General features: G+C 37.6%; 1 protein-coding gene across 1 annotated transcript in view; it reads left to right on the forward strand.

Annotated features, from left to right (window-relative positions):
* OPRK1 (opioid receptor kappa 1) overlaps positions 1–10,542 on the forward strand; it is a 78,140-nt gene extending 67,598 nt beyond the window's left edge. Inside the window, exons 2-3 of the mRNA XM_080379442.1 lie at positions 4,945–5,297; positions 9,694–10,542. Of these exons, the coding sequence (XP_080235568.1) occupies positions 4,945–5,297; positions 9,694–10,226 (886 nt within the window). The 3' untranslated portion in view covers positions 10,227–10,542. The remainder of the gene's footprint in view (positions 1–4,944; positions 5,298–9,693) is intronic.
* The last annotated feature ends 6,919 nt before the right edge of the window (positions 10,543–17,461 follow it).

The raw sequence follows: 17,461 nt of genomic DNA on the forward strand, positions 1-17,461 counted from the left end.
ATGCATTTCAATTATTTTCTGAAATCATACCAACTCTTTAGTAATATGCTTCCTTCTATTACCACAATTTTGTTGATAAGCTTAGGCTGGAGGTATGATTTCTTCCTATTTACTGTCTTAAAAAACTGTTCAAATTAAGTTCTGCTCCAGAAGGAAAAGTACAGTAATGATGAATCAACTGAGAAATGGGGAAAATTTTCTAAGGGTCAGTCTAAAGTTAATCTCAAAGAACTTTCCACTTTTGGGAAGTGGACTTAGCCTAAATTGTGATAGTTTTGAGAATTTAACTTTTGACGTTATTTAAAACATGCTCCTTACAAACTCTCATCATGTATTCATAAAAAAAATACACCCAAACCAAAGTTTTATTTTTCATCTTGACTATTTTTCTGCAGTTTCCATATATCTTCCAATTATCTAAATTCTACAGAGGCTCGAGGCCTGCTTATAGCTTGACAAGCAGTCTCAAGATCCACCAACCAGCTTAAGTCACCAGAGGTTTTTCTGCCTCTTGAAATTAGATTCTAGCACCTGATTTGAGACAAGGACCTTCCATTTCTAATACTACATAGCTGTCACCTTGTTGTCGTAACAAGTTGTCACCTTGTTATGAAATCCCAGTATTTAACAAACCAATTTCTACACATGGGATTTGCCATAAGCAGTTTATGCAACAATGGTTTATAAATATTTTAATGGTCTTTGAAAGTTGTATCTCAAAGACAGTAAGAAAATGTTTGTAATTAATTACCAGTGTGTCATCTACGCGATAGCTATGTCCAGGCTTCCCCTATCTGTTCTGCTAGTCTAACTAAAGGAGATAGCAGGATTTTTTCCTTAAATGAAATTCAGGTATTTGATCAATAATTTTAATTTCACAAAGGAAGATGATTCCCTTACTTGATCACTGTTTTGACCTTGTTCAAGGGCAGATTTGGGTGAATGGAGGGCATGGTGGGAAAACCCCGAACCACATAATATAATAAATATTTTGGTGCAATTGAACAAATTGTAGAAAAGCACTTAAACCCCTTGTCTCATGTTTGAGTCAAGACTCTGTCAGGGTCCACTTCAAAGTATCTGACAACCACAGCAGCCAATCCGTTACTTTAACTGGACTTTTGATTAAGCCTGCAAGCACATATCCTCAGAGGCATGTAGGCATTTAATAATTTTTAGGTGTTCAGTTAAATATGTTGAAAGGAGTTTGGATGATTGAGTCCAGATTCTCAAAGGCATTTCTGAATTTTATGAACTTCTAAAAGAATGTATGGTTTAATCTATATTGCCTAACAGCTTTAAAGGCTACCATCTCATTTAGATGGAGGCCAACACTTCCACATGAAAGAAATCAAGCTCTTTACATTACTAGTATGAGATCAATGACTTTTAAGGTTGCATCAGTAAAATGTGCTTGTATATAACATTGCTGAGGTTAACCAGCACACCCTTCACCCCTGAGTTAGGTACGCATGATCCCTTTGCAGTGCCTGGGAGAACTGATTGCCTAAATGTAACAAAGCATTTATTGGAGCAGTTTTTATTGGTCTCCCACTTTCTTGTTTAAAGTCTGGCAAAAGAGAGGTCAGGTGCCTATTCTGGCTCAGAATGAGTGGAGCAAGGAGGCATCTGTGGTCAGTGAACTGGGGTCGATTTGGGCAAGGCCAGCTAGTCATGGGATTGCCAGGCTGGTGAGCTACAGCAAAGCATTAGATGCACGTCAGCTAAAGTTGTCAAGGCTGGGATAGTTATGTGCATATGTGCCCCTGAAATAAGCCAAATCTTTCACAAAGAAAGATTTATGGCGGGAATGGCACACTGTAGTTTTTTCTCCCCTTTATATTTTCACTCCCATATACAGCTTTGATTTGTTTACATTGGAAGTTGTCCAAATGCTGATGCTGGAATGACTCTGTATTTCTTACTACCTGTGAATGACAAGACATCCTTCACGTTGGATCAACAGTAGTGAGCGAAATTAATTTTCTTAGATTTGCATCAGTTCCATCGGCCAAAAAATCAAAATTGCTCACTTTACATATCTAACATAAGCATCACGTATACAGAGAACATGCTTTATGTTGCAGCTTCAAAATTTTGAATATTGAAGCTACCTGAAAAACTAGTTCTGTTTTGCAAAGGGTCTTTCCTATTCTACCACTGGAAGACTGGGGGAGGAAAGAAAGGTTTGGTGGAAAAATATGGTATATATGGTCACAGCATCACACACAAGAAAGAATTGAATTAAAGTTGCAAGGAACAGGAAATACTGCATATAAAGACTTTCAAATATTTGAGTTTTCAAGGCTAATAAAATCCTTTTAGTTGTTTTTCACTAATTTTCTGATTTTCTTCAAGCAAAATGGGTCAAACTAATTCTTCCATATGTAAAAACAAACTTTCACTATCCAAACCCTGGGGGAAGTTTTTAAATATCTACAGAAGTAGTTCATAAGATCTGTTAGTTACTTCATCTCTGCTTATCACAGGGCACTTCATTCATTTAATTATTCTTGTATCAAGTATCAAGTCCAATAAATTGCATTGGACTGAAGCACACACTTTGTGAGGCAGCAGACATTGATGATATCAAAAGGAGGAAAAATTAATCCTTTCTTATGTAATTTGTTCCCAATAATAGTCATTTTAGCTGTTAGGAAAAATCTGTCATTGTTCCTAAGCTGAGTTTGTCTGGCTTTGACTTTTATGTATTTGTCATTGTTATACTTTTTTTTTTTAGTCTGAAAGAGCTCTTCAGTACCTGCTTTTTTCTCCCTGTGGAGGTCTTTAGACACTGTAATCAAGTCACCTCTTGGTGTTCTTTCAGATCAACTAAATGTGTTGAGCTCTTTAAGCTACTTACAGTAAGAATTTTCTGCAGTCCTTTTACTTATTTTGTGGCAATTTTTATGCATCCATTCCAACTTTTCATAGTCTTTTTTGCAATGTGAGCAAGACAACAATTCCAAATATCATCAGTGATGTCCATAAAAGTAAAATCCCCTTTCTACTACTCCTTTTCAGACATTTAATGGAAATGAGTCTATTTTAGCACAGATTTGCAATCTGTTTAGTGAATTTTTATTTAGTCTTACAGCTGAGATGCACTTGGAGCAGGTTGGGGTTTTCTTACTAGAAGGAAAGTTACTAGTCTGTTAATATGTCTTATATTTGTTTCTCCTGGCTATATATTCTTGTATTTGCGTTTGAGCAGTGCTTTTTGGGCTATAAGGTGACCAGGCAGGCTGCCTCCTCTGCTGGAGGGCCTGTTGAGGAGATTGATCTGGGAGGGGGCAGGAGCCCAGCTCTGACTGGCAGGTGCCTCCTTGCTCTGCCTTTGATCTTGGAGAAGCTCAGACTGGGACAGAGGGAGTCTGGACCATGGGGGTCATACCATCGGTGTAGAGCTTTTCTTGCTGATTCCTTTTGGCTCTCTTTGCTCAGAGATTTCTAATGCTTCACTGGCTGTGGCTTTGTTCAGGATGTGAGCCTGGGCATGGTATCCTGGTGGGAAGGCTTTACTTTCTTTTCTCTTCCACTTCTCTTCTCTGTGCTGCGAACCACTGCTTGGTGTCATTTTGTCAGTAAGTAGTTATTAGAGTGTTTTAGAAAAAATGCTATTTTTAACATTTCATGTTGGTCATAAAATGACATTTCTGCCCATATTTTAATTAATAGCTAATTTACATATTGGGCACATTTTGTCAACACTACTCATCATCTTTTTAAAGTTATTTTTTAATTTACACATCAAAGTTTAAAAGGCAAATAGACACATTGCCCCACATGTTCATTAGCTGAATTGATTGAATATGATATTGCTGCTCTAAATTATTAATGACATACAGCAAAATCTAGCTAGATGTATTTCTGTGTGTGTTACACGTGCACATTTTAGTTTAGGCACACATTCAAAATATGGGGCTGAAACAGTTTTGAGAAATAAAACCTGTCATTGAATCTGATAATAAATTAGCAACAACGAGCAAAAGTAACTAACTGGGGGAAATAATTTCAGAAAGGAGTGTTAGGTATACCCCTGTGTTAACAGGCTTTCCTTCATCCTTTGTGTCCATAACAGAACTGGAAGCAGTCTTTTACACCCTGGAGCACGGGCTGTCCCCCCCCAGCTGTCACCAGAGCAGAGCTAAGCAAAAACCCAGATCCTATTCTTCTGTGTAGGCTGAGGTTCTTTCTGCTGGACAGAACAAGTGCTCCATTTCGATGAAATTAAAGGATGCAGAAAAAATATTGCTTTGATTGGGTTCCGCCCCCCCCCCCCCCCCCCCCCCCCCCCGGTATCCAACTTAAAGAATAATCTTTTACATTAGCAGTCATGAAAGAAAGGACTGGCAAAAGCTGATGAGAAGAAAGGAGGAGAAATTGGAAATGAAGCAAAAAAGAAGGAAAAGTACTAAAACTTGTATAAGCTGGCATCACTGTAGTGAATTCAAGGAAGAGAAACTACCATCTAAGAGGCAATGTGGCCCAGCAGATGTCACAGTTAACATGGGTTCTTACTGGAGAATGGCATAACTCTTCCTTCCACAAAACAAACCCAGAAAGCTCACGATCATTGACAGTTAGCTATAAGAAAAGGAAACACAAAACATTTTGATCACTTGCAAATGTAACAATGACATTTTCTTGTAGAAAGATCTGAGAAATTGAAAGGGAAACCAGCATTTGGCTAATTAGCTCAAATGTATTCATATACCTGGTTTTGCTTGCGGTGAATAGTTCTAACTGCTAATGCGGGTGCTGAGAGACTGAAATGTGTTTATAATTATCCCAAGGGTCTCACTTTTGTATGCACTGCCATCATAAATTAGGAATGACAGAAAAACCCCAACTATGGCAAAGACTGACTAATAAACTGTTACATATCTGAATGTGCATAATCATATTTTGAAATAATACAGCCTTACTGTTTTTGTTCTCCAGATACACAAAGATGAAGACAGCAACCAACATCTACATTTTCAATCTGGCTATGGCAGATGCACTAGTTACCACGACTATGCCTTTCCAAAGCACTGAGTACCTGATGAACTCTTGGCCCTTTGGTGATGTGCTCTGTAAAATAGTTATTTCAATTGACTATTATAACATGTTTACCAGCATATTCACACTGACCATGATGAGTGTTGATCGATACATTGCCGTGTGTCACCCTGTGAAGGCTCTGGACTTCCGTACACCTCTCAAGGCGAAGATAATCAACATCTGTATCTGGCTATTGTCCTCATCTGTTGGTATATCTGCAATAGTTCTTGGAGGTACCAAAGTCAGGGAAGGTGAGTGTGAGCTTTCAAAATTCAATCTTTCTGCTTCTCAAATGACATAAGATGTAGGTTCTAATATTGATTAAACCTGATTGATTCCTTGTTCAAAAATTATGTCTAAATTTCTGACATTTTGAAATACATTGTGGAACATTACAGTATGACACAAATCATTTAAGCTTAGATGCCCTGGCCAACTAAAAGAACAAAATGCACTTTGAAGCATTGTCTGTGCTAGAATGAGACCATCAAAAACTACTGGCAGACAGCAGGGGAAAATAATCAGGAATTTGATCACAGTGGACTGATCAAAGATCAGTTTAGGATGAAACTTGAAATGTGGGCTTAAGGTGCTTTTTGTAGGTGTTGTGAGAGTTGTTCTGATGAACTTCCAAAAGCAGAAACTAGATTGCCTGTCTTCAGTATAAATATTAAAGCTATCGTTAGCACTGAGACTGGGGAGCTTATTATCAACAGCCGTTTCAGAGAACTTGAAGGCATGGTGAAGAAAGGAAAAGTCTGGAGAAAGAAAATCAAGCTAAATGATACATGACAGTATTTCAAATTCTTGTTTAAAAGGGGACGGGGATGTATATGGAGGCTTGGGAAAGCTGAGAATAAGGATCAGCAGAGGAACTGGGAATGCAGATCATGGCAGGGAAGCAACTACAAGAACACGGAAATCTTTGAGATCTGTATGCAGACCCCTGTGGGCTCTGCTTGAAATTTATAATCCATGAAGGACTGTGGATTGAGCCCCTGTAACTGGTGACTCGTTACCAAAACTGCCCTGCTATGGGGTTAATCTTACTTTGAAATCCTCCTTGAGAAAGAAAGGGGAGAAGCATTCTAACACACATATACTTCATACCCACAGGCATGACTGCAATGCAGGACCACCTCAGTGTCTTCAAAAGGTTTGAAGCCTCTAATGATGTCCTTGGGTTGGGGCCATCTTTTTAATGGATGGCTCAATAAAATACAAGACAAGCATATTTATGTGGTGGTAGTCTTTTGTTTGAGAAGTAAATAATTTTTTACAAAATGATAATAATTTCCTGAATTAATAACCTTTTCTATTAGAAAGGTTTAACTCCTCTGAAGAGAAACAGCAAATTTTACATAAGGACACTGTTTTATCTGGCAGAGACAATAAATGCTGTGCTTTAAACTATTTGGCACAGATCAATGCAAACAAAACATTTCAGTAACAGCTGCTCAAGGGCTGACTGATTTGACTGAAGATGTATAGATTTTGTTCTTGTTGTTGGTCTTCTGGTGAGTAGATGACAGAAGAAGCCTCTGGAAACTCTTCTTTCAGCCCTTTGGGGAATCAAGTGTCGTGGTCTGCAGTGCTGTAACTCTTCTCCCCAGTACAGTTTTGACAGGGTCTATAAAACAATGTCTAGCTCAGGAAACATTAACTTTCAGGCATCTTCATTTGGGAAGAATGATCGTCTCGCTGTGTATGAGATCTTGAAGGCCATGGGACATTGGCTTGGTCTGGTGTTTTGTTGGAGCATGCTTAACTAGCACAATATTTCTATATTATAGTTTCTATCTATATATTCACTATGAGCATCACACATCAAGGGGCTGCTCTGAGGCCAGCAATGTTTAAATGCCTTTCCCATGCCACGTGGCAGGAAGCCTGTTGGTTTTTTTCCTCTGAAACAGAGACTAGTAATACACAGCTCAGCTGGGCCAAAGAGGTTGGAAATTATTGACAAATGCTTGTTGGCCCCTACTGTTCAGTGCTGCTTGTCTGCTTTAAGGTCTCTCTTGAGCATTTAGCACCAATTATCTTGTCTGCTGTGTTCATAAATTGTGCTGATAAATGCTGAAGGGGAAAAGCAAGGATCCTCCCTTTGCCTGACAGCTGGAGCTCAGGTCCAAAACTTTATCTTATGTTCATCAAAAATGTTGTTGTTTATATGCTACAGGGCCTCTGTTGGATTTAGATTTAAACAACAACTGAACATCAAATGGAAAGTGATTATATTTAAAGAACCCACCCCATGCTCAGTTAGTCCCTTTTGTTCTCACAGTACAGGATGGCTGCCAGTGATGTCCTTCTGGGTACGTTTTCCCTGCAGAATAAACTTTACATCTGTGTAAATATTCCCTCTCTGGCCTTAATGCTGAAGAATTGTTCACTTAAAAGAAATTTGAAAATTGGAGGTACTATTAGTATTGCCAGCAATAGTATGAAGGCTCCTTTTGAGTGCAGAGGAGTATGATGCCTGAAGGTAACACAATTAATGTATCTAACAGGAATGTATTTACTATGTCAAGATTAAGATTAACGTTAAATGGTACCTTGTCATACACATTTAAAGATATATTTACACTGAAATACCATCTAGAATGCAGTATTTGTCCTTAAATATATCAATGTATTTGGAATATTTGGCTTTCAGAGTGGAAAAGGTCAGTATGAAATATTAAGTACTTAGTTTGTGACAATGTACTTCTGCTTAGTTCTGTTCTTAGTTTCCAGTAAACTGTAATGAGATGTAAGACATCATTAAATTTGTATTTGATAATCTGGAATTCTAGAATACCATTGCCAACTACAAATTCTATTAAAATGTAGCAAGCATGACCTGATTATTTTGATAAATATATGAAATTATGTCAGTAGATCTGAAAAGGCAGTTTCCTCTAGGAAGGGGTTTCAGTGAGTAGCTGGATGTGGTCCGGAGCTGTCATCCCTGATCACACTTCATTTTTATCTAGAACTGCACATCTAGATGCATCTTTACTGATCTAAATATCATACCTGCAATAATCACCATGAAAACTATTTTGAAGACAATTGTTGACATTTCTAGAATAAAATTAAGGAAAAGTACAATTATGAAAAACAAAGGATTTAGATAAGCTGATTGAGTGAAAAGACCCTGTTATGTCATACTTGTGCTTTCAGCTTAGCATCCTCCTCCAGGTTTAAAAGGTATGTCTTTTCACTTTTCAGTTTTCAGAATCATCCGTTAGTTGTTATATTATTTAAAATAAAACCTCAAAATATTTAGCTTTGTCTTCAACTTTTTTATTTGAATGTTTTAGTATTCAATATCATTCAGTAACAGCTTTCTGATAATCTAACTGTGAAAATGTTTGTATGATACCATAATGATATCTTCCTCCCCAATTGTTTTTCAAAACAAATTCTCTGCAATGTCACCTTGATTTTTGAAGCATTTTGATATCAGGGTAATATGGCTTGGTGGAATTTTTCTGACTAGTGCTGCTGGAGACAGATATGAAAACGTGAAGTGCAAGAGTATATTGAATCATTCTACCCTTAGATCTGATTCAATAAGAGCCAATACATAATAATTTGTAGAGGAATAACATATTCAGGAGGGAAAAAGAAGAAAATCCGAAGAATAATGCAGTGCTCAAGAGGATAAAATCTGAGCTAAAATTCAGAGTGAAAAATCCCTGTGTTACCTTGACTTGTCTTCAGTAGAATTTAAATGCTGATAAATTGTAAATTTATCCCTTCTCTTGCCTTGCCATTTATCTTGTTTCTTGGTTTTTCATACGTTTTATATGCTGGAAGGCTCCACTGAGGTCAGAAAATGAAACCTCAAATATTTCATTATTTGCTGCCTCCTGTCAGATGGAATATTTCTGGGATGTAAAATCAAATGACAGCCAGTGACTCTGAATCCTGGCATGGGCAATGAGGAAGGGAGTGGGCTGGTGTTAGTGGCCCAGGTCCTGCAGTCTCCGTGCAGGCTGAATTTTCAGTGGCATAATCTACAAAAAGAGCAGCCTCCATTTTACTCCACACACACACATATTTTATTTGCTTCTATTTAACTGAAAAGAAACTGTTGCCAGGAAATAAGTTTTTCTGAATGCAAGCACTCCATTTGCACTGAAGAAGGCACGTGGGAAAAGATTATTACACAATTATCATGTATTGGCAAAATCTTCCTATGATCAAAAGCTTATTTAGCTCCCATCGTTCACAATTCCAAAAATCTGTCTCCACTCACAGACAAAAACATATGTAGTTTGATAATAATTATGAGATTTCTATCCATTGAACATTGTACTCATTCTGTCTTTAAATCTCAGCGAGATTCAAATGGAAGCACCTTTACAAATTTTTTAGTTTTGTGCTCTGCATTTTTAGATCTTCCCATGGGAAGCAAATTTTACACAATATCATACATTTTAAAAAGATCAATCTCTCTAAGAAATTTCTAGACACAGCTGCATAAAGCCAGTGCAATGGTAATTGAAAGCTTTCCTTGGAGAGATTTAAAGATAACTCTGTTTATTAATATCACATTACATGATAATCACTTTTTTCTAGCTTATGCTATGATAATTACATTATTTAGAATATCTAATAATAAAGCAATTTTCTTCTTGGTTCTTTCATTCCTAGACACTGCTAGCACTGAATGTTCCTTGCAGTTTCCAGACAGAGATTACGTATGGTGGGACATCTTCATGAAAATCTGTGTCTTTGTCTTTGCATTTGTTATTCCAGTTCTCATTATAATTATTTGCTATACTCTGATGATCCTACGCCTTAAAAGTGTACGCCTTCTCTCTGGTTCTCGAGAAAAAGATCGAAACCTGCGCCGTATCACCAGGTTGGTTCTTGTGGTTGTGGCAGTTTTTATTATCTGTTGGACTCCTATTCATATTTTTGTGCTGGTTGAAGCATTAGGGGATGTGTCCCACAGTACTGCTGCTATATCCAGCTATTACTTCTGTATTGCTTTGGGTTATACCAACAGCAGCCTCAATCCAATCCTTTACGCTTTTTTGGATGAAAACTTCAAGAGATGTTTCAAGGACTTCTGCTTCCCCTTTAAGATGAGGCTAGACAGGCAGAGCACTAGCAGAGTCAGAAACACTGTTCAAGACCCAGCTTATACGAGGGAAGCAGATGGGACAAACAAACCTGTATGACTAGTCGTGGAAATGTCGTCTTACTGTCCTCAAGAAAGAGAAGAGTCCAACGACCTAGGACTGACGCAGATTACCACTGCAGTTTGAATGGGACTGACCTAGACAGATGTTTCTGGAATATTTTAGAAACCCAAGTAGTTCAAACTAAAGCAAGTTTATTATCAACAAACAAGAACATCCTGAAAATAAACTCAAATGAAACGCACCTGGTCAGGTTTTGGCACCATGCTTGTTGTGCTTGAGCTGGTACCAGCACACACGTTTGGGGAAGACAGGAGATAATGCTGTACCAGCTGATTCCAGATAAGGAAAGTTCTGGCTTGCAACATTTGGTCATAACACTGAGTTATGCCACAGACTTCTGTCCCGATAGTGATTGCTTCTGAACTATGTAGTTTGATAACTTGATCTGTCATACTCTTTTACAGTGAAGGGTGTTGCAGAACAATGCCAGAGCTATAATCAATATTGTCCTCAACTAGTATATCTGTAACATTTGTCTGCACTGTGGAAACCAATTTAAGCATGATCTATCTGCCTACACACAAAGTGATTTAGTGTCTGTGTATGGTAAAATATTTTGGCATTTACAAATACTGGAATTTAAGGAGGATCGTTAGTATATTTTTAGCACGTGTTTAATCACCTGTGTGTAATGTTTTCTATGTGTGATTTTCCAAGATGATTGTGTACATATTGATCGTGAATAATATAATATGCATTTTCAGAATGTATTTTGAACCAGAGGCTAGAAAACTTTAAATACTTCATGTGTTACAAAACTGATGAAAAGCCATGCCACATTCATTACATGGGGGAAAAGAATCTCATCCCATTTTCATTAAAGGGGACAAATGGGCACACTTAAAAATAACGCTGTACTCGTTTTCCTGGACAATTTGTCAGCAGACTTAAATAAATATTTGATGAGTTAGAAACTGGTGAATTAGCACATGGATTAGCTGGATTGATACAAAGGAAATGAATAAATATACTGGATTCTTTAATGGCACTTGAATGGAAAAGTTTGTGTTTTATTGATGATGATACATTTTCTTTGATATGGTCCTATGAATTCAGTAAATTTCTCTATATTCCGGAGATGGCAAGGCACAGCTACACAAATTGCTGTCTTGCTGAAGGTAAGTTTATGGCAAAACTGAGACTAAACTTCAATCTGTAGTCTTTTGTCTTCCTAATTGGTATATATTACTATCCCTGCTTCTGCTGTTGCTGAAGTTTAGAGGAATGCTCTAATTATCTTCACTGGGAACAGATCTGCTCATTGGACATCTTCCTGGTAACTTTGTCTTTATGCAAAATGATGAACAAGGTGTGTGCCTTCATTGCATGGCATATTTTCTCAGAAACACAGTCTGGTTTGGTCATACTGGACCCAAAATCATTTATGCATGCCAGTATATATCATGGGATTTGCCCCTGCAGCTGGCAGTACCAGTTCCTGTGAAAATGCTGTAGATTCAGCCCTCTGCATAACTGCCACATCCTTTATTGTTAGCACACTCATTTATGTCGAATATTTTTGATATCAGGTCGATAAATGCAGTGCTCCTACATTCATCTTGCAGTACCAAACCAATCCTGAACAGTCAGAGGTGGTCACAGCCTTTCAGTGGCACTGCCATGTGGAGCAGAGCTGTGAGATTCAGGCCATGGAGTTTGGTACTTGAGAACTAGCTGATCTAATACAAATATCTTTCTTAATGAAAATATTAAAGATAATCCTTTCCAGACAAATCTAGCACTTTGTCATTGTTTCTACATGATGAGTGAATAGCTGGTCTCAGGATGCTTGATTATGCTTGATTTACCTGTGGAGATGAATAATGCTCACACAACTGATTGAGTGAGTCTAACTTCTTGCTTTCTCCCTTTTTCTATTTTTTTACATGCATACACCTCTCTAAATAAAGTTATGACTTTTAAACAGTCACAGAACCAGAATGTTTAAGGTAAAAAATGACAATCTAAGGTATTTATCAAGTTAGGAACAAATAAACTGTGAAAGATCTAGGGCCTAATGAATTTTTTTCATTCCAAATAACCTGTGCTCTTGTTCGAGATTTACCATTTGCATATATGTGTACCTGTGTTTCAATACAGTTATTACTTTATACATTACGTGCAGTGATCCACATTGTAATGAAAAATCAGTGTTCTTAATTTGTAAAAAGGAGCTTTACAATAATTTTTATTTTTTGTCATTATGATTTTAGTAAGAGGACATCTTCCCTATCATAGTTGGAGGAAAATATGAGTTCCTAGCAATTTTTCTGTGGTATGGAAATATTAGTGTTGAAAAGTGATGTAAGAATGTGTTCTAAAGATTTATTTAGTTCATGGAACATTAACAGCCAAATTAGTCTGGATGCAGTAGAAAGGAGTCTTAGAGGTTTTCTTGTCAAATTAGGCAGCTTACCATGTTTCGTTGAACAACAGAGGAAAGTTGGCTGAGATTTTTTTTATAGCTGAGAAAGTATATTAAAAAAAAATATTATATATTTGCTCACAGAATCTTCTTCCAGACGGTTAAATTCCCACTGTTTGTTCAGCAGTTCCCAGACTGGAATGACTAACAGGCCAACCAATTATTCTCACAGGAACATGCATGCTGACTTTGACAACCTGTATTTAAGCCTTGTAAAGCACCTCACTTTCTGTGTAACTCCAGACAAATGACTTGTCTTTCCTCTTGTGTAGCTGCCTGTCTCCAGGAGGCAGTGAGGGGTGAAGGAAGGGGTAAGAGCTGCCTGGTCCAGCCATCGTAGTGCTGGGTAGAGGATGGGACAGCAGGGACAGGCTGGGCTGTCCCATGGGTCCTGGAGGAAGGCAACATGGGACAAGTATGTGCACAAAGCCTGGGAACCAGCCATACTTTCTGCAGCCAGCCTCACCTCTCTTCCTTTTGGGAGGTTCCAAAAATTCAGTATTGCAAAAGTATGGCCCGTGGTCATTTAACCTGCTTGTGGGGTTAATTTCCAATCAACTAGTGTGGATATTAAGGTGTCACCTTCTGTGTTCCCTCTTTCTTTTCATTTAGAAATCTTTTGCATGGGAAGCATGCCAGGTGTTCTGGTTCAGTGCTTTTTTCTCTGCTTTGGAGAGCAGAGCAGAAAAGCACTACCATGGAGTTAATGAAGTCTGCAGATCAAGTACCTTCTCTGAAATCTCAGATTTTTGCAGTGTAGAGGTACCAGATTAACTAGAGAGTGGAGGGCTCTTTCAGTCTCAGCTGTCTCTCCACGATAAATTTAATTATCCTTAACATTTAAATATTCTACAGCTGCCACTGGATGACCCCTGTAGCTAATCTGGTGTACTTTCTAATGTGGATTGCAAGAGAACAATTAGGTGTAAAAAATAAGTAGAAAACCTTATTCAAATCTCTCTGTTCCTAGGGACTTAACTCAATGTACATGTTTGTGTATTAGAATTGCATCACAAGGAGTAATAATGATTTTGTTTTTCTTTTTTTTTTTTTTTTAGTTGGGGAAAAAAAACAGTGATATCCATGTGTGTCAATGTCCTGCGCTTTCTTTATTGCTAAATGTAATCTACATGGTGAAAGTGTTTTTCTTCAAACAAGAAAACTATTGCCTAGGTTTGACATTGCCCTCTAAAACCCAAGGTGGCCACAAGGTGTTCCTTTTGCCTTCAGCTAAGTTCTGCAATGCATTGTTTCTTATTGTCCAAGACAACATTATACTAGATTTTTTTTTAATTTATTTTTTATTTATTGGCAGTCATGGTTTCTTCCTAACGTAATGAAAACAAATAAGCATTGAAAAAGAGACAATTTACATAACTAATTGCCATGACAGAGACAGCCTAGAAACAGAAAGAAAATACAATTGGAGTAATGCAAAAGCAGAACATCTCACCTGTGGTGCTGAGAATGTGAGGTTGGTTGTGTGCATGAGAAACAACTTTTCTTTTGGTGCATGTGGAAAACTGTTCAGTGCCTCAGTGCTAGTACATTCAGAATGCATTAAATTGGAGAGAAAACAAATACTCAGCATTATGTTTTCTAGCTACATTGATAAATAAAATATTAAAGGAAGGTTATGCATCTTAACTCAAATGTAAAAGATATGTTCTGCTAGGGTTGTGAATAGGAAGAGCTAAGTTTTCAGGTAGCTTCACCTAGTTTGGGGAAATTAGTGCTGAGAGATGCTGTCTTGTTTTGGATTGGACAAATATTTTTGATTTAGCATCTGGCAAAGCAGCTACTCATACTGTCTCACATTGAAAAACTGGACACAGAAGGAATCTTTAGACCGATACAAAATACCTTTCCTTTCCATGTTTTTCTGTGCTGATACCAGCTGGGACCGAAAGAGCAAGTTTCACATACTGTGTGAGCAGTCAGATTTTGTATAGTTTCCAGCTAACTACAAGAAAAACTTGTGATCTGTGTTACACAGTATGTGATACTTAAGGTGCTTCAGGGAAAATATATGACTTTTAAGGGTCATAGGGGAAAAACGATTTCACACAAACATCATATATATGCCTTATAATCAGTAATAATGAGTTTTCAATAGGAAGTCTAAAGATGGAAAAGAATTTTTTTTCAAAAAGATGTTTTCAATTCCATATTTTGCCTAATATTTTTTCAGACTGGAGTATCACTCTCAACTTTTCAACTGTGACATTCAAAAAGAATTTACGTCCCAAAGGGCAAAGAAGCTACATTTAATGGTACACATGCAACGTTATATACAGTTTTTAGTAGGCCTTGGGTGTTGTTCCTTTTGAAGATCTCTCCCACACATCCATATAGCTCTTTATTTTAAAGCCAGGCTCTGGTAATATATTCAAGGAAAGACAGGGATCATTAGTGTTTTTAAAAGAATCTTAGCCTTAAAAAATGCACGTCAAAGAAGTGATGCTATTTTACTGCAGATGAAGAGGCAGCCCCTGAGGTGTTGCCCCATGTCCAAAACTGCTTTACATGTTCAAAGAGCAAGCCCATTACAAGCAGTGATCTCTGAGTAAACAGAACCTTCCCTAAAAATGCAGACCTCCTTAGTTCTGTCAAGGTATGGTCAGTGTAAACAGATCATTACTGAAAGAGTATACTTGCTTGTTAAAACATGTTTGATAGTCAGACTTCATGTTAAATGTTGAAATGCCCTTGTTTTTTCTGCTTGCAGCTGTTGTAATCAGCTAGAAAACTTCTAGCCTATCTGTTGATAGAGACTGGCTTGCTCTTAAGCAACTCTGTACGATAGGAATAGCTGTAACATTTTTGAGAGATTATGAACTAGTGAAGCAAAGCTGATTTACCTCACAGAAAGATGATGACTGCTCAAAAAAAAAAAAAAAAAAAAAAAAAAGATACAGTTCATCTTTCCTTACTACATTCTTTTTGTGAAAGAATGCATATTTTTTTCTTTTCTTTTTTCTCCTCTCCCTCCCCAAAAGGTACATGTGGGACATTGCCAAGAAAGAACAAATTATTCTAGACTATGGATTTCAAAGTATTGCTTTGAAGGCTGATTGCTCTCTGATAAGGTTTGGTTACTCGTCATGCACACTAATAAAAGGCTCAATGGAGACAGAAATGACCATCAGTGAGAATACCCTTGTTTCTCCTGTCTCATCTCCTCACAGAAATGTGGTAATTTTTAATTGCTAGCATTTTGCTCCAGCTTTAAATACTTCTATGGCTGCTGAAAAGACAGAGCTCTAAGGTGAAAGCTGTGCAGTAATTTGGCACAGCACAAGTAAAAATCTGTTTGAAATGTATGAAATGGTGGGATCAGGAGATGACAGAGAAATGATGCTCAGATGCTGAGAAAATCCAAGCTTAGTGATTGAGCAATATCTCAACATACCGATAAATTTGGAAAAGAATTTAAAGGGAAAATTTTATCCTGTGAATGACAAAGGGAAAAGTCTCACTGATCTGAGCCAGTGTTCCTCTTGGTGCTGATAAATGAATATAGTCCTTGCAAAGAAGACAGTCAGGGTGATTGTGCTGGGATTTTTTTAAAAATTGCTTATGAATTCTTAATCAAACACAACTCTTGTAAATCTGTTTTGTTTTTTTTGATGGGAGTATTTTGTTCAGAAAAATGTGGTTTCTGCAAAACTGGTTGATTTTGTGATAACTTACCTAATCTGTCAAATACAGAAATTAATTTTGCCTGGATAATATCAAAGGGCTTAATTCTTAAGTGTACTTTGCAGGTGTGTAGTACAATATAGCGAGTACACCTATTAATTGCCACAGTGATAGACTGGAAGGAGATGTTTCAACTGTCTGAATCATTTTGGCTTGTTTTGTTTCTTGAAAAATCCTGGAAGTTTGATTTCTTGTCTTGATTCAGAACCAAATGGAAAGTTTCAGATTTTCTCACAGAACAGGGAATTTGCTTGTTAAATATACTCTGCATTACCTCTACCACTCAGGAAAAGGACCTGATGGCCACGTGTGTGATTGCAGCCATCAGCAGAAGAAAATGGGGGAATGTGGGGAGGAGAAGACCTCCCTGAGCAGATAGTACCCTGCCTGTCTAGGTATAAAACCAGGGCAGCAGTGGCTGTACAATGCTGCCCAAAACACAGAGCTTACTGCAGGAGTGGCACAGGTCAGTCGACTCAATACAGGTGCAGGATGTGACTTTGCACTATGTGAATTTTTCAGCGTGGAGTTCCATTAGGTAAGTTCAGGTTACTAAGGAAGGGAGCTGGGTGTGCCACACCACACACAGATGAAAATGGACATTGAGAGGGGGTAAAGATGACCTGTCACCATAGCAGAAGAATAAAGAAACAGCTTTTGAAATTGAAAACAAGTTGAAAACTCATACATGAAAGTACTTTTATACATAGAGCATGTATCGCTAGCACATGAAATTAAAGGTTGTGGCTCAGTGATAGTCCAAAAGAATTATTTATGTAGCTGAATCTGAGTTAGGAGGATGAAAAGCTTGCAACCACCACTTCAGGCATTAAAACCAACCCTAACCTTGCCAGGAGCATAACACAAATTCCAGGTATTTAGGACACATGATGTCCAGCTTTGTTCCAAGCCTCTGCTCAACACAGCAGGGCATTTTGGTAGAGGGAAGGATACCCAGCAATTTTAGGCTGAACTAGTGTCTGATGGGAAGGGAAACTAGTTGTAAGAAGCAGTTTTTCCTTAGGACTGAGAAATGACAATGTTAAAATGGAATCTAAAATAAGAGCTGTTGCTCAGGAAAGGA

This window comes from Falco punctatus (assembly GCF_963210335.1).
Source record: "Falco punctatus genome assembly, chromosome: 3".
Taxonomy (NCBI): Eukaryota; Metazoa; Chordata; class Aves; order Falconiformes; family Falconidae; genus Falco; species Falco punctatus.